General features: G+C 39.6%; 1 protein-coding gene across 4 annotated transcripts in view; it reads left to right on the top strand.

Moving 5' to 3' along the window:
* NRP1 (neuropilin 1) overlaps window positions 1-21,891 on the top strand; it is a 115,766-nt gene that overhangs the window by 59,395 nt on the left and 34,480 nt on the right. For all 4 annotated transcript variants that reach the window (XM_064637186.1, XM_064637179.1, XM_064637170.1 and 1 more), the window contains exons 7-8: window positions 3,604-3,770; window positions 20,932-21,087. In XM_064637186.1, coding sequence (XP_064493256.1) covers window positions 3,604-3,770; window positions 20,932-21,087 — 323 coding nt within the window. The remainder of the gene's footprint in view (window positions 1-3,603; window positions 3,771-20,931; window positions 21,088-21,891) is intronic.

Below are 21,891 nucleotides of genomic sequence, written 5' to 3'. Positions count from 1 at the left end.
GAATAAAAAAAACCCATGTAATATATGTGCTCTTGTTAAACCATTTCATAAGCTGTCTAAGCTTTGTTCCCTAACTCATATTTTTTCCACATTTGCCTGATTTTCATGCTTACCCTTCGGACAGAGAATGAAACAAAGTGAGGAAGACACATGAAAAAACAGGCTGTGTTACACCACATCCTTGCAGATTTTCTTGCTCTCCTCAATGATAAATCACACACTTTAAATCAAACTCTCTCTTCTTTCTGTGTCTTACTGAGTTTCAAGCAGATTCACCCATATTTAATCTACTTGTCTAGTCAAAAAAGGAACAAAAGAAAAATGAGCAAACTGAAGTAATCCCTGTAACTCACCACCTCTCCTCCACTCCTTGCCTCTTTAACAGCTTTCTTATACATGCATAGCTAGGAAGAGGGAATGGGACACACCCAGCCTCTGTGGATGGGAAGCATCCTTCTCCATCTGTCTCAGACTGTACTTTCAGCTAGTTTGGTTGCTCCCTATGTAGGTGCTGCTCCTATCCCTTCATTAGCTAAGACAGGCCACTTGGGTCCCCCTGTCCATCTCCTCTGCAGTCACCCTCCCTGGGATGTAGATGCATCATCACACTGAAGTCAGAATTAATATCTGCTACACTGGGATGCCTTCAGCTCTTAAGCACAGGACAATAGAACAGAAGTCAGTGTGTGTGAAAACCCTTTTGGATGATAAGAGGTGTCATGGTTTGAGATAGTCCCCAAATCCAATTCCCTAGTTCCATCCCCCCTCCCACATCTCAACCTAATGTGAGATGGGCTTTTCCAGACAAAACACACCAGACTCAAAGTGGGGGAAAGGGAATATATTACAATGACTGTACAAATAAATACCATATCACATTATACACATGATCACAAACTATCTCTACCATGACATATAGTATTTACAGTGGATCAGGTCTCCTCTCCCCTCCAAATAAAAGTCCAGGAGGGAAAGAAGGACAGATCCCTTCCAGTCCTTAAGCAGCAGGATCTTCTAATGCAACAGGTTCTGTCTGTCTTCTCCACATGCAGCAGCTGATAGCTGGCTTTCTGCCAGCACTCAACGAGGGAGGTATCAAACTCCCCCGGCCCCATCGCCTCACCCGAGGGGTCTTCCGTGGACTTCGTAACCCCAGACAAGGTCGTATCACCACGTCATATCACGAAGACACAGGGGGGTCTTCGTGACTGTCTGGTATCTTCAGGAGACTCAGCTCCTTGCTTGCAGGGCTTTTGTGCCACTGCCTCTCAGGCTGCCACCACGGCAGCAGTGCGAGGGGGGGGGGAGCCAAGGTCAACTCCCCCCGCATTCCATCTGGCCGTCCCGGTCCAGCTCCGGGACGCTCTGAGCTTCTCAGCTCCTCTCTCTCTCCAGTGCTGCATACTCCAAGGCTCCTCTAAAATAGGAGTCCATGTCCCTCTTCTCCAAGAGGGTCTCCAAGGGAGTTTTGGGGAATCTGGTACAGTCTCTTACCCCAAACTCTGTCTCTCTGCTGCTCTATTCTTCTCCTCCCTTTCCAGGAGTCTTCTCTCCGGTGCTGCATGTTGTTTCTGCTGCTTCTTCAGTTCAGGTCTTATCTCCTGGCTCTCTGCCACCGTTTCTCTGGTCAGTCCCGGCTGCTGTTCTGCTTCCATGGAGAAAACACTCTCCCAGCATAACTACAGGCACCTAGCCCAGCTTTATGCTGTTCCAGGTCCCTGCAGCCCCCAGCCGGGGCTGGGAGGGGGCCAGAGGCCCCAAGGGGCACAGAGCCCCTACCTCGTGGCTCACAACATGGCCACCTCTTCTACAACCCAAAACTACAACTCTTCTCTTCCGGTCTGGTTGTGATATGTTTACATTTCTGCAGGAGCGCCCATTGGGCAGAACTTCAAAACTTCTAGGGGTTTCCACCCCTTGGGGTCTACCACTTCTCTCAGCCTCTGGGGGAAAACAAGGTCCAAACCACGACAAGAGGAAACATTTTATATGCTGTAGACTTAAGACAGAGTGAATCCTCTCACATAATTTTGGCCACCCTTTGTGTTGTCAGTACAGAGAGGGTCACCTCCAGAGGACAGCTCATTCTGCTTATCTCAGACATGTGAGATGTCCCTAGGAGGTACTTGTCCCTCTCAGTAGACTACGGAGAAAGCCAACATGTCTAGATCAAACTAGACACTTTTAGATATTTTAATACGACTCCCACCTATCGTGTTTTGCATTCTTTACAGTGGCTTATGGCTCTCCTTCAGATTTCAAGCAGAGGTTAATTTACTTTGAGACTTACCCTAATGTAGTTCTGCTCCAGTACTTCACCCAAGGCTCCTAAAACACTGAAACAGCACAGATTTGGGGGAAAGGGTCATACGCCATGGAAAACGCAGCTGACAACAAGTTTGATAATTGAGTTATGGGTCAGTCTAACTACAACTCCTATAAAATAACCTTTATTACATTTCTGAATGTAAATTTTTGGATCCCTGGTAGAAGATTTAAACACTTTTTGCAGAATATTTTAATTTTCACTTAAAAATAGGAAATTTGGTTTTTTAAATCTCATTTTTTCAACTCATAGATGTTGAAACCTTCAACTCAGCACCCACCCCTCTGTTAGAGAAACATCAGCTCCAGAGAAGGTGTGATAAAAAGGAGTGCATATCCAGCTGTCAGGGCCTCCATTTCGCACACTGGTATTTTATCTTAAATTTCTAATGAAGGAATTAATTATATTTCTATAATATGAAGTCTCTGAACAGAAGCATAGGCACATGTTTGTTTCTCCTACCCCACTTCTGACACGAGGGGAACATGAGCACCTGGGTGTGAGGATCTGTCTAAAGCCATTGGCCTCTCTTGCTTTAGTAGAGGTTGGAGCCTTTTCTGAAGACCAAGAGAAGAATTGAATCTCCGTGCCCTACTAGCCTTTGAACTCACTATAGTGATTAGGATGTCAATTAATTCTAAATTATCTACATAATTTTTGTGTCAACAAAAAAAGATTGAATGAAGATGATCAGCTCGTTTAAAATACACCACGTTGCAGAAGAGGTGGTAATTCCCTTAGGTCAATAATCTTCTGGCCTGGATTCAAAATTTTTTGCTGTGTTTCACTCCAGTGTCTAGGATCCAAAGAGGATGGATAAAATTTTAACAATATTTTTTAAGCATTTTGTACTTTTTCTGTGGAAGTAAATAGTTTTAAAATCAAATTATTTCATACAGTCATCTAGTTTGTCTTTCCTGAGTTTATGCATAATTATGAGATGAACATACATTGTTTTATGTTATGAATCCACAGAAGGGTTTGTGCTAGCCTAGAATAGAGAATTCTATTGTCCTATATTGAAATGGCTAAAATGCTGGGCTAAAAATATTTGTATAGCATTATTACTGCAGGAATTGCCATGGCAACTCAAATGACAGTATTAAGAATGACACTATAAACCAAATACTGCCTCACTTAAAGTTGCTAAAGTATTCAAAGTCACATAAAAATAAATTCTTTAGATATTCATATTCAAAGCAGGAAAATGTTCTCATTATTCAAAGTCTAAATCAAAAAGCTGACCATAATAATGATGGTAATTTATTTTTCTTCAGATTTCCAGTGCATGGAACCACTAGGTATGGAGTCAGGAGAAATTCACTCTGATCAAATCACTGTCTCCTCCCAGTACAGCGCTATCTGGTCTTCGGAAAGGTCCCGGCTAAATTACCCTGAGAATGGATGGACCCCAGGGGAAGATTCTATCAGAGAATGGATACAGGTAAAAAAAATAACAATTTTAAAGATATTATTAATAATACTCTGTGGAGTTTATTGAATGTGGAGGATGAAAAAGAAAGGAAAAAAATAACACAGTAAAGTACTTCTACATAATTTAAGAGTCATTGCAAGTGAATATCTCATATTCCCTATTAGACACACAGAAAAAGACTTACTCCCAAAGGTATAGAAAAAGAAAAGGTCAGGAAGATTAATTCTTTTGTTTCCCACATCTATTGTTTTTTCAGTCTTCTGGGCACAAATAACAGAGATTTTGGTTTAGTGGAAAAGTCAATATTAGTTTAACATGCACTTAAAGTGGAATGTCCCAGTAAGCTGAGCATGTGCTATGTCTCTAGCTGATTACAGTTAAGCATTAATACAACATAGTGTTTTCATGCACTCAGATTTTACCTCAGAAGACCTATGTCTCTTCTAGAACATGGTACACACAGAATGAGTTCAGTGGTCTCTGCCTAGTGGCTATTCTTCCACATCCTTAAACACAACATTCATTAGCAAGATAAGCTGCCTTGGCATTGCTCTGTTAGCATAGGAGAAATCCTGCAAACATTTATTACCATGAAGAGGCTCCTTGAGTTCAGTCAGTCTGTTTGGGCTTGTTATTTAGTATGTTTTATCAGGTCCATAGCTTAATGGCACATGATTCCTGAACAGTTTAAGATTATTCATATGAATTACTGAATACAAAAAACCTATACTATTGGGCAAGTATTAGCATCATTGTATGAAAAAAGCCACTGATTTGCCTCAATTGTACATTGCCTTACACTGCTTAGCTGAAACCTACATTCTATTTCTGTTGGCAAAAGCTAAGAGAAATGCTTGAGTATATTAGATCTATATTACTAATATTTAAAACTTGTTAATAGATTTTAAACATTCCTCCTGCTTCTGTTGTTTTCTATAGGAAATTACTAACTGACATATAAAAACAATGCCTTATTAGCCTTCCATACGAATGTTCACACTGGTGTTTCCTGTGAGGTTTGCTGTCTGCCAGAAAGCTTAAAAACATGTTGAGTAGTAGTTAGTAAAGGGAAGAAAGAAGGGGAAATCTTTCATTTCTGATCCTTGGCACACAACGGGACTCTCAGGTGTCCTGATTGGGGGCCCCTGTGCATCCTGAGCTCCTGGCAACATGGTGATCCTGTACAATGGACCTAATCAGACTTCAGAGTGGCAAAAAAAGAAATCTGTTTATCCTTTTTCATTACTGAGGAATAAACATCAAAATCTCCTCAACCTTATCTAAGTGCAAGGCTTGTTATTAATCATTGCCACTTGCAATCCCTGGAATGCACATGGAAAAAGGGTGGAATGCACTAGAATCAAATTCCATGTGTTTCATCTGGTCCAAGGACTGCCATTTTTTCTTTGTTTCCTTCTTTTCTGCTGTCACTTGCACATTTATGACTGGATAATCAAAACAAGAGAGCTAGTCAAATCTCATTCATGTGTTCTGTGTGCTTATTAACTTTATTAAGCTATGATAACTACATACCTATATATATAGCTTAATCCTTTCACTTAGAACTAGATCTTTCTGAGAAAAAGTTTCAAAGGACTTTTTTTAACCATTAACTTCTTTAATAACAGACACAACAGAATGCAGGATACTCCAGGGTTTATGCTTAAAACAGCTCAGGGTTCGTCAGGCCTCCTGCCCATGAATTTCTCAGCCTCCTTTGCCTCCTGCCATAAACCAGAGTGCCCAGGGCCTGAAACAACCACTGAGCAGAATTTTTAGCAGCTTTATGCTGCCTCCAGCTACCACATCAGCCAAGAAGTTGGTGATCATTTGCATGCAATCTGCCCTTGGACATCTCCTTCAACTGCCCAAGGCCCATGTGAAGGGACTACTGTTAGTAGTTTCTACCACTCAACTTCTGTAGCAGAAGCAACCAAGCTAAGTTCAGAGATTGAGTACACTATCCCCTGGCTTTTCACAAAGTACAACAGTTTAACTTACCTTTGGCTCTGATGCTTATTTATTGTGGTTTCATTCTATACTAACATTGATAATTCGAACTTCCACTTGTGTTCTAAACAAGTTAATTGACAATCTTGAGATGGGTGCTCAGGGCTTCAGACCATCAGGAACCTCAATAGCAGGGTTCTTGTGCCTGTGAACTGCCATCTTCTATGAAGTCTTGATACCACTGGCAGTAAGTGCATATTGCAAGTTTGTGTCTGGATAAAATATTGAGATCCCCTGTTTCCTCTATACAAATATCCTCGGGAACAGATGTTCGTGTCCATAAGAGCTTGCAGAAAAACAACCAAGGACATGTAACTGATAAAATACTCTGAAATTACCCATAGAAAAAAAATTGTAACATTTTATAAAAGGAGGAAGGCACGTGTATATGAAGGATTGAGGTCACTTTGTTCTGCTTTGTTGTGCGTGCTATTGTAAACTAGTCATTTATGTGACTTTTGTGCAGTACAGCATAAATGAATTTTTGCTGCACAGAGCAAGAACTCTAGAAAATATTCAACGGAAAGAAAAAAAGGTGAAGGATACTTAGAACTTTTGAAGTGAAAATTTCTGCCTGTTTGTCCTTGTCTGAAAGACAGAGATTGTGTATATCAGTTAATCATTAATTTTTTCATGATTGCAGGTTTCCATACCTGCACACAGACTGCAGCTGGTTAAACAGTGATGTCTGCCTTTAAATTGATAATATGCATATGCAACTAGGGCATATATATGAGCTATGTACAGTCATACATGGGCAAAACAGCTTGAAAAAACAGCTCCAAAAACTAATTTCTTCAGTGTATCATTTTTTTGTATAAGGGAATAATATAGTTCTCCTTTCCCTTCCTCTTACCTCTCCCTTGAAGGTTAATGTTCTTGTTAAGACAAAAGAAACAGAAAACTTCAGTTAAGTATCAGCCAAAAGAGATTGGTATCTTTAGAGGACGTCTAGAGGGCATGTGATATGATTGTCTCCTTTGAGGTGTTGAAGTCTTTTGGACCATTTCGCTGAAAATAATTAGGAAAATAGTGTTGGCTTGTTGTTGGTAATGAATTTGCATGAATTCCATCTGTGGACCTGAAACCTATTCTTTGATGGAAAAACTGGATTGCTCCTTTGTGGCTGACAGGTACAAACTACCGAGTCCATCTGAGTGCCACCTGCTTACAGGGCTCCGCTAAACAAAAATTGCCTTTCCATTTATTTCTCAATTGTTTGGATATAAATGTCAAAGCTTAGATTTAAAATTTTCATAGCACAGTCACACTATAAGTCTGCACAGTACTTTCTCCATTTTATTTTTACCCTCAAACACACTTTTTAAAATTGCTGGTCTAACTCGAAATTTGGAGTCATTCCTTAATCAGAAACAGAGTCACTCCAGATTGAATTTCTTCTTTAAAAACACATTAATAAAGTCTGTGGATTTTCCAATATGAATAGAATAACAATATGCATGAGGCAAAGGCTACCAAAAATAAGCATGAAGGCAGTTTATTGTCATATGGGATGTTATTAACATCTCAACCTTAAGCTCAGCCTACTTGTTTATTGCACTTATGTTTCTCACACTTGACTGCCCTTCAGTTTGAAACAACGTAATCTAAAATAAAAAATAAAAACAGACCTTTAATTTAATCAAGAGCAGGGAACCGCCATTGCAATGTAAGTCATTGTCCCTCATTAACGTATCCTTTCACAGGAAAAATAGTATAGTGTTTCCATTTATGTAATCTGAACAACAAACATGTTAATAGGTATCAATTACTAGCCAGTTTCAGTGCTTAGAACCAGTAAGAAGGCCCATGCGAGGGTTTGACATCTGGTTTTAGTGAAATTGTTCCTGTCTGTGGTATTTAAAATTTAAAGAACTCCTGTTATTGTGCAATTGGGAATCCTAGGGGAGTACAATGTTAATGAAATCCATAACGTGCAGGGATTTTATGATTGCATTTTCAAGGCATTCCTTCAAAAGGGACAACTGATGTCTGCCATGGCAGCAGTAATTGTGTTTTTACAGAGTAGATTTAATGTTCGCATTTAAGAACAGCAGTTACGTTTACACTTATCTGAATAACATGCAAAATCTCTATATTTAGGGAACTTTGCGTCTTATTTCTGAATCCTTTGAGCAGGAGCTCCAAGCCATTGTGCATTGCAAACCCTTGCCCCTCAGGGATGCCCTGATGGGTTGTGGCCAGCAGCCCCCAGGGCAGCAAGGAGTCAGGGGAGCTCCAAGAGAGATGTCTTCAGCTAAAGATACTTGAAACCCATGTGTGTGTGGTTTTGAGAGGAGACTGATTGCCTATTACCAGGGTCACTGGGAACCTCTGCTACCATCAATCCTCATAATGGTGTGGGTTTTCAAACTCACAAGGAGTAACACCTTCTGGGTACTTTTACTGCAGAATCTGTATGTTTTCTATCATAACGTTTCTTCTAATGCATATAACACAAATCTTTACACTCCCACGAGGCTGGATGATAGTTTCTGGGTGGCACAATTTTTCTCTTATCCTGTAACAGTGAGCAAGACCTCCAGCTTGCCCAGAGAGCAAAGCATGTTTGTTAATAACACAAGATCTTCAGTTCATATTATGTCTGGGGTTGGACAAAACCATAAATCCAGTTTTAAGAATCCTAGTATCAGATCAAAACTTTGCAGCCATAAACCAAAAAGCACTACTCTGGTATAAACACACTCTGCCAGTTCAAATTTATTCGAAAAGGTTAACAGGGGGTTAACATAAATAGACATTATGCTCTGAATTTGGTACTATCTGTCATTCTGCAGCTGACATAAGGCCATACACTAAGGTGAACTCCTTGTTGTGTGTTTTGGCTAATTTGACATAAATGGCTAATCCAGCCCAAATTTATACTGCTGGAGTTTGCAGCGGGGCACAGACCTGGTATCATATGCAAACATCCAGACTCAGAGGTTGGCACGAGCAGCAGGTTTTGTCTGCCTCCCTCTGGCCTCTGTCTGCCAGTCTTCACTTCATCACCCATCTCTTTGGCACCTTCAACTCCTGCAGAGTAATTCTAGTCCTTTAGAGCAGCAAGCCCTAGGAATACCAGTTGATCCAGTGCAAAATTCTCCCTCTGCATCTTGCAGCATTTAGGGGTCTGAAGAAAGGGCAGAGACGTAAGAGTAGGTCTCAAAAAACAACCTGGGAGATCCCCCTTGCCTTCACTGATTGAAATATCAGTTGTTTACTTAACACTAACTCTCCCTCCTGTGGAAGGAAAATATACTCCCATGGATTTAAAACATTTCTATGTATACACTACTTCACCAGAATTGAGAGGGAGCTCTGGGGTGGAATTTTCCTTCCACATTTGTCTTCATTCCTTTACATTTTAACCTACATTCTTCATCATTTGCTCCTTTGTAAGCGAAACCCAGGAGCAAACGTCACTGATATATACAGGTATATAGATTAATACAGGTTTATTCCCATATCACCTCTGAAAATAATCACAGTTCATCATTTGGTGTCTTGACATTTTATTGGTGTCATAGCTTATTTCCTTATCAGATATTCCTTAAAAATATAGGCAGTATTTATATATGCTGCTGCACAGCATGTTTGTTTAATTAACAGGTTTATTCCTACATCAGACAGCCGTTTAGTCTGACTTTACCAAGCTAGCTTATCTAAATATTTCACATGAAAGCTCAAGGAAGTGGAAGTCAACAATGCCTGTTATTTTTATTATCATTTCTGTTTCTTTTGGAGTTTGATAGTGAAGTGAAGTGCATCATATTACTGCATAGAATAACATGAAAACTGGGAAATCTCAGCCTCCCAATTCTCCTGGCCTTTGAAGGACTGCCTGAGAGCTGGAGTTCAGAGGCTTTGTGGTGGGGCTTGCCCATCATTAGGGAGCACACTGACATGAAAGCACAAAAACTGTCAGTCCTTTGTCTTCTCTACCACTTTAGAATACAAGTCATTAGAATACAAGTATTTGGTTCATGTCATTTTACAGTTCATAACTGCACTCCAGAAATCACAAAAAGCAGAGTTAGCTTTGTGTGGAAAAGTGTTACAGTTATCTTAACGGCCTTAACATGCTTTGCACATGGGCAAAGAATGACAAAAGAATATTCCTTTCTGGAAATCACAGCCAGTACAGACTGTGACACAGCACAGAACCGAGGTTAATTGACCCAGCAGGATACATTCGTACCTTTATTTACTGTGACATGGGAATAAATGGTAGAGTTTCACAAAGGCAAGTACTGAAATTAGACAAGAGGGAGAAGGAGAAATAAAAGGGCCCTACAAAGTATGAAGGTTTTTTGATTATTCAAAGTGCTTTAAGAGCTATTTTAGTACCAGAAAGTTCCCAGCCATAGATTTATCACTCTGGGGAGGCTGAAGAGATGCTCAGAGAACTGTGCAAAACCATTGGCAGCCTTATTGCTCCAGAAGTGCAGGTGCAAAATGCAGTTTAGAGTAAAATCCTCTCTACCTCCCTCTGACATGTTTCAGCATCAGCTGTAATACAGAGCGGAGTCCTGTGTGGCTTCAAGCAATCCTGCATGCAACATATGGAGGAGCAGCAGAAGTAGAGCCCCTTCGAGCTTCCACTACCAGCCTAATCATTATAATAGTTTCGGTTCTTTCAGAGGATCCATTATGCAGAGATCTGGGTAGTTTGTATATAGCTCTGTAATTACCTATGCATCCACTTCCCAGTCCAGCCCTACATCCCCTCAACGGCTGCAAGACAGATGGTCCTTTAGAGCTGAGATAGTGAATTAAAAATGTGTCCAGCAAAAACACTGATTCAGCAACTACTAAAATAATTTTGTAGATTTACCTCACTTTCACTAGTTGGTTCCAGGAGATAAAGAAATTAAAAACTTTAAATTGAAACTAAAACTAGTTTTAAATTAACCGCCACAGGCTTGTTTTGTTTTGTTTTGTTTTTTAAATCACAGCTTGTACTTTTACTTACTTTCACGGAAATTAAAGCCACTTAAAAAATTCTGTACAAAATTATTCTTCTCCCTCTTTTGTTTTTGTTTTTATTTTTTCCATTCATGTGGTTCACATTTGGCTTGACTCGGAATATTTGTTATACTTTGTTGTTTTTCAAGCTGCCATCATGCCAAAAGAATCAGTTGTTCGTGCCATTCTATTTGGTATGGGAGCTCTCTCCCAGATGGCTTGCAGACCCCGTGGGGTCTGAGGCAGCCTTGCCCACCCAGCTACCAGGCACTGCAACACATCTGCTCCACCGCAGCCAGAACCTTCTGCAGATGTCAAGGAAGGTGTCTCAGAAGGAGATTTTTCTGAGCCTAGCAGAAATAATTAATCTACAAGACTAGGCAGGTGTCAAACTGAGGGTGAGGTAAAGCTCAAGGCTAGAAGTTAAGTGGCTAAGGCCAGTGGCGAGAAGCACTGCCTTGGGTAGGAACGCACAGCTGAGGTGTGTTATAATAAGCAGAGTTATTACTGAGCTAAAGGTCTCTGTTCTCACGGGGCCGACCCTGGGCTGGAGATGATAGGTGTACTGCTGAGTGCTTTGCAGAGACAATTATGCATTTTTATTCACTCTTTCCACACCTGCACCGTAGTATGAAGCTGTAGAGTTCATGAGTCCTATGGGCCTTTCCCCATCCCAGCATCCATGCTCCAGATTTTCTGTTGCTGAGCTATTATTTGCCTCCCCTGTCTTTCTGTCATCCTGCCTTTCTGTCCCAGTTTCTGTTCTACCCATTAGGTGACATTTTCACAGCAGTAGCAAAATAGGTAAAGTGGAAGGATAAATGAGATTTCTTCCAACTGGTAAATACCTGCCCTTCAGAAAGCAATTCGTCTTCTTTCAAAAAAAACAAGTATATTTCAAAAAGGAAACACTTCATTTCATTTTGGCTTTACCTCTAATGTTTTCACTTGGGATTTTAAAAAAAAGTCTTTAAAAAGGCATTGGAAAAAATTCCAAAGCTGACTGACAAACAAACCTACTAGCAGAGAAAATACAGTTGACCAAACATTAAGCTGAGGTTTGGTTCCTCTGTTTTCAGGAATAATTGGCTTCTCATCAGAGAAGCACTGTTTACACGTAACTTCCACCAACCACCTGTAACTGTATAGTCTGGTCTTTCTCTTCATTGCAGGCTTTCGTGTTGAACGCTTTAGACCAAACTCATTTCTGGTGTTGATCCCCTGAAGCTGATGAAAGGATCAATTTGCTCTATCACATATAAAACCAGGGTGTATTTTAACTGGTCAAATTTAGGTTATAGATTATTGTACTAAAGACTAAAGTGTCTTTCAGCTTTAACAGACCCAGGAGCAGATTCTTCCATTGCAAATCCTACCAAGTTCAAGCTATTGGCTGAAGGGTTAACATAGCACAGAATAATTTTTAAATACTCTTATCAGGCCTTAAAAATTACCTGTCCACAGGAGTGCTCCCCCCCCTTTCATGATATGCTTAACTAAGAAAATACACCCTTGTGTTTATTTTAAAAAGCCACAACACTTAAAAATCAATCGCTTTGTTCTTTACATAGCTGGAGATAGAGTAACTTTTAGATAGGCTAGTGAGGGTACACAAACCAGGCACCATTAGCTGGCCAAAGAAACCCTGAAAATGAAATCTCTGTGGCTTGAGTTTGAGTGTTTTGCTAAGGGAAGGGCAGAGCTGGGGACAGACAATCTCCCTGGTTTGTTTCAGCGCCTGAGGGAAATTGTCTTGGTAGTCACTGGCCTGTGCCATCCCTTCTACTGTCCCCCTTCCTCCACCAGCACGGGACAAGAGTACCACTCTCAGCAGCAGCACTTCCAAATCACAACTTCAGAAGTATTTCATCTACCTGTGTGTGTTTCCTCAGAGCTATGAGGGACATACCAGAAAAAGTGGAATAATCTTTGCATGTGCAGCCTGTCACTCATTTTTCACCATACATTTACAGTACCCTCACCGCATCATCTAACTGCAGGTACCTGATGTTTTTCAAGAAGGCAGCAAAAACTCATATTTTGAAAAAGCAGTGGCTTGCTTGGTGACCCAGTAGTAAGTTAAAATCATCATATACAATGTGAATGAAATAGAAAATCGAATTTTGGTGCAACAAAACTGACAGTTCCATTTAACAGAGAATAAATGAATGCAGACTGCTGTGGATGAATGACTGATTTAAAGAGACTGTGATGATTTTCCAAGATGAGAAAGCTGATCACAAGAAAATACATACATTTCTATGTGACACAGGTTATACGCCTACTACAATTGCCAGTGAAATTAGGCTTTAAAAGTGTTATATCATAGACACTGGCACTTTTTCCTGATTTTGCTGTGATTTTTTATAGAAAACCTAAAGTCTGAACTTTCAAAAATATCTGAGTGTAGTAATTTCCAGTTATTTCAGTGGAGCTGGCTCTGAACACAGGGATTGCACTGTCAGATCTATCTACACCATCAAGATGTACTGTGTGAGACAGCAGAGGTTTAATTTTGCATAGTGTATCATCCCTTGCTTAACAGCTTCCTAGCCATTAGCATAGGTATGCTGTGAAACAGGAAGAAGCAGAAGTTATTACTGTGTGTTTACACTTGTAATATTGTACTTATATTCAAAATACCAAAATTATAAATCAGTAATAATTTTCTGCCTTTGCCCTCTGATTTTAACAGGACAGCAGCTGGCAAAAAGAAAAAAAAATTCTACAAAAGAACTTAATAGGCAAAATTCAGTGTTTTCTACCCAAACCCTAGTTATTCATATGTGAAGAAGTCTGATAGAGAAGCTTTGGATTACTTGTTTCCCATTTGTGCATTAGTTGCTCAGTACACTTAGGGGAAAGAAAGTCCTACAATTATGCCCTTTTCTCAGAAAAGAGTAGTTCTGCAAGTATTGCTATAGAGTTTCCCTTTTCTATAGTTTCTAACACAAACCGGGGAAGGTCACATTCAAACTGCACTAAATAGTTGTCTTCATTCCAGATCACAGGATTAAGCTCAAGTTTAAAATTAAATGTAAATTACAAATAAGTATTCAGAAAACGTTAATTAAAAGTATTACGTTCCTGACTCATTTATTGCTCAGCAAGGGTTCCTAAGTATCTTAGCTGGAGAAAGGGGCCATTCAAATTCCCCCTTTTTTTTTGACCAAGTCATTGTACATGTCTTAGGTTATCCATTTGCAAGTTAATGTAGTGCTGAAGCAAAGGTTTTCATTTTAAAGAAGTAATATTTCACAGCAAGATATGTTCCTGAAAGATGTAAAACAATCTTTTTCTGCAGCACTGGGAGTTAATCAGCCTTTCTTCACTGCTACAGAGAGGGTTTGAATGGCATAGGATGCTGATTGCTTAGATCCCAGAGCCTATAGAAAACCCAATACGATTCCATTTTCCTCCCTTTGTTATCAGAGTTTATTGTAGCTTGGTGTTAAGGTTTTAAGTAGTTTTCAAGTAAGAAAAATAAATTAAGAAAAAGGTATTTTCTGAGTCTTCTGAATAACAGTTGTGTTGTATCAGAGCACCACATGAATGCAAAAGGTGGAGCTTGCAAATGAATAACATAAGGATCATTCCCTATCACCGCATGTGCACTGGATGCATTTCACACAACAGAGAGAGCCCATTTCAGGGGAGCATTGCATTGCCTTTGCTTGTAAACCAAGCTTCTTCAAAGACCCACACTACAAGTATCACACAGAGCTCATGTACCAGTGTCAGTGCTGCTCCCGGCCCACTTGCAGCATTTCTCTTTCACATTTGATCTTTATAGTTTCCATACTGGAGCAATTTGGCTTGCTGAATTCTGGAAATGTCTCCAGTTAAAATGCTAGTGTATTAACCTGCTGTACTGAGTCTCTTTTGTTTCTCTTTACCAGAGTGCTGCTTGCCAATTTTTACGACTACAGCAGATTTTACTATTCAAACAGAACCAGATGGAACACCAGTTCAAAGAACATGTCAGAATTAAATATTTCTTTTTTAATTAGTTGCTTCTGATTTATGCAAAAAAAATTAACATAAGAGTGGGAGAATGTGCCATGAATCCAGATGCAACACAGCCCACACAAGCATTATCTTTTCTCTGTCAGAGGCACAGAGGCTTTTTCTTTCATTATTTTCTTGTCTTTTCTTTTTTCCTTTTTGTTTCTGGATTTCAGTTTTCTTATGCTTTCTGCATCTTTTCTTTCTTGAACCAGCTCCATAATGATGACTGAGTTTATCTTATGTTCATCAGTCATACTTTTTCATCATTATCTTAAATTCTCTCTCATAAAAACTGGTTGATCTGCTTTTAAAAAAAATTATTGTACTCAATACTGCAATCCCAGCATCAGTAGCTCAACATGATAGCATCCTTAGACTTTAATCCTTGTTTTCAGTTGAGGGAATCTTTACACTTATGTTTTTTTCTGCTGCGGAAAAGGACTTAAGCAGAAGGTCAAGATTGTGAGGAATATATATTTCAAATGCTAGAGAAAGTTTATTTCCCTTTTGCTGCCAAAAATTCCTGTTGCTTTGGCATGAATGTTTGCTCATCTCTTCTTTCATGCTTCCCCATTTTTGCCAAGTCACATAAGCATCACTTCAGTAAAACATGCTGACTGGGGATAGTTGTTAAGCACAGACTAGAAGTTAAGCGTGTGATTAGCTGCTTTCCCTTTTGGGGCTCTCAGGATGTTGCTGTCAAGGTCAATGAGAAAGACTTCAGTGACTCAGGAGAGATCTTAATAACAGCAATATTTTCTCCCCACTTTCTTTATGGAGCTGCCACGAGTATCACTGAGAATTTTGCACAAAGATCTGAGATAGTTTACAGGCTTAACTATTTTCGTTTAAACCCAGGATGAATATTTACACCCTGTAAATAATCAGAGTTGTGCTCTTGTAGTAACTACTCATTTCAAGGATGAAGACTTTTGGAAGTAATTTTCCAACTAAATTAATTAAACTATTTTCAGAATTTCTACTAGAGCCTGTGCCATTTTTACTTAGCATTGTAATCTAATAAGTAAAGGAATTAAGTCTTAGTTGTATATACATCTTAAGGAAGCATGATTGGTCAAATCAAAAGCAATACTTAACAAAAAAAATCAACTCCTGCTTAATTAAATATTTGACAGAAGAACAGTGAAGCATCACAATAGTTAATCTGACTCAGAGCACTGTATGCTATCTAGGGAAATGACACGGTTCTCTAAAAATATTTACTTTGGTATGTTGTGTCAAGTGATGGATTGTACAGCTTTTCAAGCCACAAGAGATGCCCACAACAAAAAGCTTCCTGTTGTTAATCAAACTCCAGCACTTGGTCCTTTATTTTCTCAGGCTGTTGAACAGACCTACAGTAGGCGTGTTAAAAGCTGGCAAAACTGCTCCCTTGCTGCAGTTCCTTCAATGACTGTATTTGATTTAACAAGGCAGATTTTCATTCTGAAAATAAGGTCTTCCATACTTCGACATGGTTATGTATGATGACAGGAAGCAGCAATATTAATTTCAAGCCGTGTATGTCATGTGTTGTTCTTTATCCAGCAGTTTGCTAAGATTTGCTACATGATACATTGTACAGAGCTAAATGTTATTTTTTTCCTTCTCTTTAACTGGTCTCTAGTAAAATACATATGCCATCCCTTGCATATCTGTGTCTTAAAAATGTGTCACCTACTAACATTTTTTGGAGACAGTAAGACAGCAATAAAAATATATCTCCTGGATGCTAAAAGATATTGCAGAATAAATAGAGAGGAAGTAATTCATATGTAGCTAGTGCCTTGCAAAATGCTCTTGCAGGAAAGAAATTAATTTCAGAAATAGGAACAAGAGAGGCTTTTTTCTACATGAACATTTCTCTCCTGGAAAAAAAAAATTGCACACTTGAGATGCTCCTCATTTCTTTTAAGTTAGAGGCCCATTCCTATAGACAGTTCTGCTCCCACAGTTGTACTTATGAATAAAGACAGTCACACTGCAACACAAGCAATTATCAAAGGCTATGTTTTTGGATAAGACCCTAAGGCATCATTTTCCAAGAGAAATATGCTTTTTAATCAGAATGAAAGTGATGAAAATTTGAAAAAAGAACTAGCAATGTACTGCAGTTAGTCAAAGATGAAACTCTGGTCATGGTAATGAAATGTCAGTATTTCAGGTTTGGAGACATCTGCCTATCTCAGATCACAGCCATACAGCTTGTGGTAACATACAAAATCACTTGTGTTCTCTAAAATAAATACCAGATGTTTGTTTATCATATGTGCAGAAACATAAATGTCAAATAATTGCAGGGAAATGCATTTGATGTTCATCTTCAAAAGTACTGAATTTCATCACCACCTCTCTCCACAGTCATTTTAATGTGAAACACAAGTTCTTGAAACAAAAAGGACAAGAAGGCCAAAACAAAAAGCTAGTTATTAAAGATTTGTGTTACTATCTATTACTATAGTTGGAGGAGCCTGGATCTGAGAAAAATGGGTAGCCTCTGGTCATGTTAAAAGTTGGACCTTCTTTGGAGGTTCCCCTTTGACTGGAACTTACACAGAGAGTTGATCTCTATAAACATAAGCCTCCAAAATGCAAACTGAGTCCTATGTGTTTGGTGACACAGCCATTCCAGAGCTACTACCCCCTGCACTGATTCGTCTGGAAAACATGGAGAAGAGCTGTGTCTTACCACAGCCACACTTTGCTACCTTCAGGTTCCAAGGGTTAATAGCAGTTGATATGGTTGAATTTCTACTCTGAGCATTTAGAATATGTGTTTTATGGACAATATTTACATTTTATAGAAAGCAAAGTTTTAAAAGACATTGAAACAAAAAACAAAATACATCACCAAGTGATTAATGAGGGTGAGCTTAACAGCCCAATAAAATGTGTCATGCAGTTTCCAAGGTAGTCTTCTACATAATTCATTTCTATCACCTTACTTAGAGAAGAAGAGTAATACATTTAGAGCTTGATTTGCAAACATACTTAGGCACAACAGAGGGGTGCTCAGTGTTGCAATTCTGTTTGCATGCACCTGGAGAAGAGTGGTGCCTCTCTGGAGGCCACTGCAGAGAACCATCAAAGGGAGGAAAATGCCTTAAGCCCTACCTCTCTCCTGGACCTTTTCACTGACACAGAACTGAAAACTCCAAGAGACCCTTCTGCTTCTCTGCTGCTTAGCCTCAGCTTTCTTGTTTACACTGCTCCTTTCTCACAAAATAACACTGATGGAGAAATATTATTCTTTTTTTCTCTATCAGTTTGCAAACAAACAGCCCCTGGCATGTGTCAGGTCTGGGATTACAGCTTCCTTTTGCAAGGGGTTTAAAGCTGTGCTGAACACTACAGCTGTCAGACTCCAGGCACTCCAGGAGAGGACTGCTACTAACACAGTTCCAGTTTTCAAGAAGCACGTAAAGATTTGCTGATCCAGAGAGACCACATCTATGTGGAGAGGAGTTCTCCCTAACAAGAAGAGAGACATCCCTCCTCCAGTACTGTCTTACTGTAGTTTCTGTCTTATGTCAGTTACTGGAGGCAGGAGTGCTAATGATGATGCCTTTCCTTCCTTGCTTGTAGGCAATAAATTAAAGGTCCTCTCAGAGTCTCTCTCTCCCCCCCGGTGAGAGAATCCTACCATCTTTTGAACATGAAGATAGATGTCTGTATCCCTTGTGTGTTTAGGACTGAGCCCTGGGCAGTGAGACTGATGCTGCAGGATATTCAGTGCCCAGGAGTTAAGAAGGTGTATTGAATCCCAAAATTTGGGACCAAGCAAAATCTGGGGACCTGAAGTTTTCTAATGGGACAAGCCTGAGACACCTGAAGGGTCTGTGACTGGTACCAATTGTTAGCTCAGGCATCAAGTAATCAAACCTTTCCCTAAGCCGTCAATGTTAAATTTGAACTCAGCTTCAGATACCTAGAACTCTTGTAATAGGCCATTGCTTGACTTTATTCACAATGAAGTACTTGCTGTATATTAAAAAGCCCCTACTAGAATAATTTCAAATCAGTTGGAATGGTACAGGCTTGGGACCCTAATCATTTCAAAACTGAAGAGCTGTTTCAAATTGTGAGAGAAGCAGATCATTTAAATAACTTAGCTCTGCACTCCCTCAGACTTCCAGATTTTCAAGTGCACTTCAGCCTAGAAGTGAATGAGGTATTGGACATAACTCAGTGCAGCACACTTTACAATCAGCAGAGTACAGTTTGGAGAGCATTTGAAGTTAAGCTGAGATTGCTCAGCGCAATGATGCCCAGATTCCCCCATTAACTTTCAGATTGCAACAATCTAACATCTGAGACTCTCCAGTTGCTTTAAATCACTTGATTGTTTTTGCAAGGCTGGGATTTTTTTTATTTTTTTTAAGACTTGATTTTTTTTTTTAATCGCACAAAAACAAGATGTTGCAGTATTTCACCCCAAAAGACAAGGGCTAAAATGTTACATATAGCCTTTACCAGCCTTAAAAACTGGGGCAGGGGTTTTGCCCTGAAAGCCAGTTCTATCTGTCACACACAAGGCTGCTATTCTTGTGTTGGAGGACTCCAAAATGCCTTGTATATGACATGGGCATTGAAAGAGCAGACCCTCTGTCCTCAGTGCCGCTTCCTTCAGCCTTTTGGGAGAGAATGCAGAGCATGTTGATTTAACTGCTCCAGCGCCTTTAGATATATGACATACATCCAGGAAAAAGGATGCCTGTGGGACACAGGACACATATATTCTGCCTCCTGTGTACTTTGGAAATAATGAAAAAGCTTGAGACATACATGGGACAATTCACTTGATAAGGGTTAATTCAACCTATTATTATCCTACTGAACTCTGGGCAAGTGAAGTTTAGGGGGATAAATTACTCTGATTAATATTTTGCGAATAGTGTCATTTTATCATGAAATTAAATGGCTTGCTTTAGGAAACAAAGAGAAGGTTCTAGCTGTAGAGAAATAGGGTGAAGAATTTGATTTTAATTGGTTTGTTGTTACAGCTAAAAAAAGGGTTGTACAGAAATGGCAGGCATTTCAAAGCTGTGGTCACCAACCTGGCTATGAGAAAGTTTTGTGTCTAGTGTCAGCCATTTGGCAACTGGACTTGTGCACTGAGACAAAGATTTCTTTTGCCAGCAGAACTGACTTTAGTAGTTGTGTTCCTATACCCCACATCATGCTCCCAAATATACTGATACTTCTTTGATGCCACATGATGAACTAGATGAGAAAAAGATCTAGATGGCAAATAACAGGGAGGAAGAGCAAGATTAGCTTAAATCACTTGTCCATTTGTAAAGGAGAAAGAGAGAGAGTGAGTGAAAAAGAGTGAAGACCTCTAATGAGCATTTGTGTGCACACCATGGCATTCATTTCTCCAAGTTCAAAATTACATTATTTTCTAATGATAGAAGTCCACTACATTTGACAGTTGGAACAGAATTATTGCACTTGTGCTAATGCTTCTTTCTGTTTTCTTCAAATACATCATACAGTAAAAGCAACTAATTTGCCTTTTTCCTAACTAAATCACACAGTGATTTGTAATTATCTTGTGACTAACTAATACATCATGGGATTCTTTTCTTCTCTTCTATTTGCAAGCAACAATTTCCTGAGTTTTAGCAGAATTCTTGTTATCATTCCCTAAGTGCACATCTTTGACATTGTACTATTAAATTTCATCTGATTTCTAATACTGCAATCCTTAGGGTCACTCTGTTCTCACTGCATGAGTCTCCTCTGTATCGACAAGGCCTTGCAGACTTGTGTCCTTAGCAAATTTCATTAGCATCTATGCAAGGTAGTTAATGAAAATATTAAGTAAGGTTTTTCACCAGACTGGTCCTTGGGGAATTTCTCTAGTAACTTCTCTGCAGTCTGTTGGTTCCCGCTTGCACTGATGGGGTCTCTGGTTGCTCCCTCACAGAGAAAAGAGAATTCTCTGGCATGTGAATAACCCTTCTGGCTAATTAGGCAAATTTTCCCATCTTCTGTGATGGCACTGTTTACAAAACAGGCGATTATGTCTATATTATTATCAACAATATTTTGCAATTTCCTTCATACAAAATCCTTATTATCTTTGTAAAACATGGTGGGGTGGAGGGGGTGCCATTTCTGCAGTATTGTTGTCCTCTGAACTGATTGTCTTCACATCCCGAATTATTCTCTACCCCAGGTAGATCTAGGCCTTCTCCGCTTTGTTTCTGGAATTGGGACCCAAGGAGCCATCTCAAAAGAAACAAAGAAAGAATATTATCTGAAAACATATCGTGTAGATGTCAGCTCCAATGGAGAGGACTGGATTACACTGAAGGAAGGAAACAAACCTGTTGTAAGTATTTTTTTGTATTTTTTTTTATCGCTCTTCAGCGAAGAAATAGTCTGTTGAACTGTTTAGTTACTGTCAGCTGTTTAGAAAAGAGGAGTAAGGTATCAGAGGTTTAGTCAGGTTGATCAGCATTAACAATTTGCCAACTCCAAAGCCAGCTATTGTCTCAACAGTGATGGGCCACAGAAATTGTCTATGCAAACCCTAGAGCAGCTGAAAGTGGTACAGGGTGCTGCCTTATCTGTTGAACTCACCATAATTTGAGTGATTTGTTTCTTCTTCCTGGAGTGTTCTGCTCTTTCCCAGCTTGCCAGAGATTTTCTGTGTGACCTTGAGAAAAACGTTATGCAGAACCTTTCAAAAAATGTGTTGCTCTGTTATCTACAGCGAAGTTCTGGATATGCAACGTGTCAGCGCCTCAGCTCCCTGTGCGTGGCCATGCTGTCTTGCAGGAGTGCTAGCAAGTGATTAGTGCTTTATTAGACTTCCAAGTATCTCAGTGATGGGGGTCATGCAGGCAGATGATTAGGCACATCTTTCCATCCTTATAGATTTTTATCACCTTTCCATTTATCGGCACATTTGCTCTCTGTGACCTCCCAATGAAACAGCTTTAGACACTTATAAGAAAATCTTCATTATCCGCTACCGTGAGCATAAAGCTTATTACTGAGAAGTCAGTTCTACTCCAGCTCTCACATGAATAACCCCAGTGAGGCTGTGCCTCCCTTCCCACCTCGCTCAGGATGTGCCTGGAAGCAGCATCCCCAGAGGCTGCCAGGGGCTGATGCAACTGGAAAGGTTTGG

This window comes from Pseudopipra pipra, chromosome 1, assembly GCF_036250125.1.
Source record: "Pseudopipra pipra isolate bDixPip1 chromosome 1, bDixPip1.hap1, whole genome shotgun sequence".
Taxonomy (NCBI): domain Eukaryota; kingdom Metazoa; phylum Chordata; class Aves; order Passeriformes; family Pipridae; genus Pseudopipra; species Pseudopipra pipra.
This window is presented reverse-complemented; position numbering and strand designations above follow the sequence as displayed.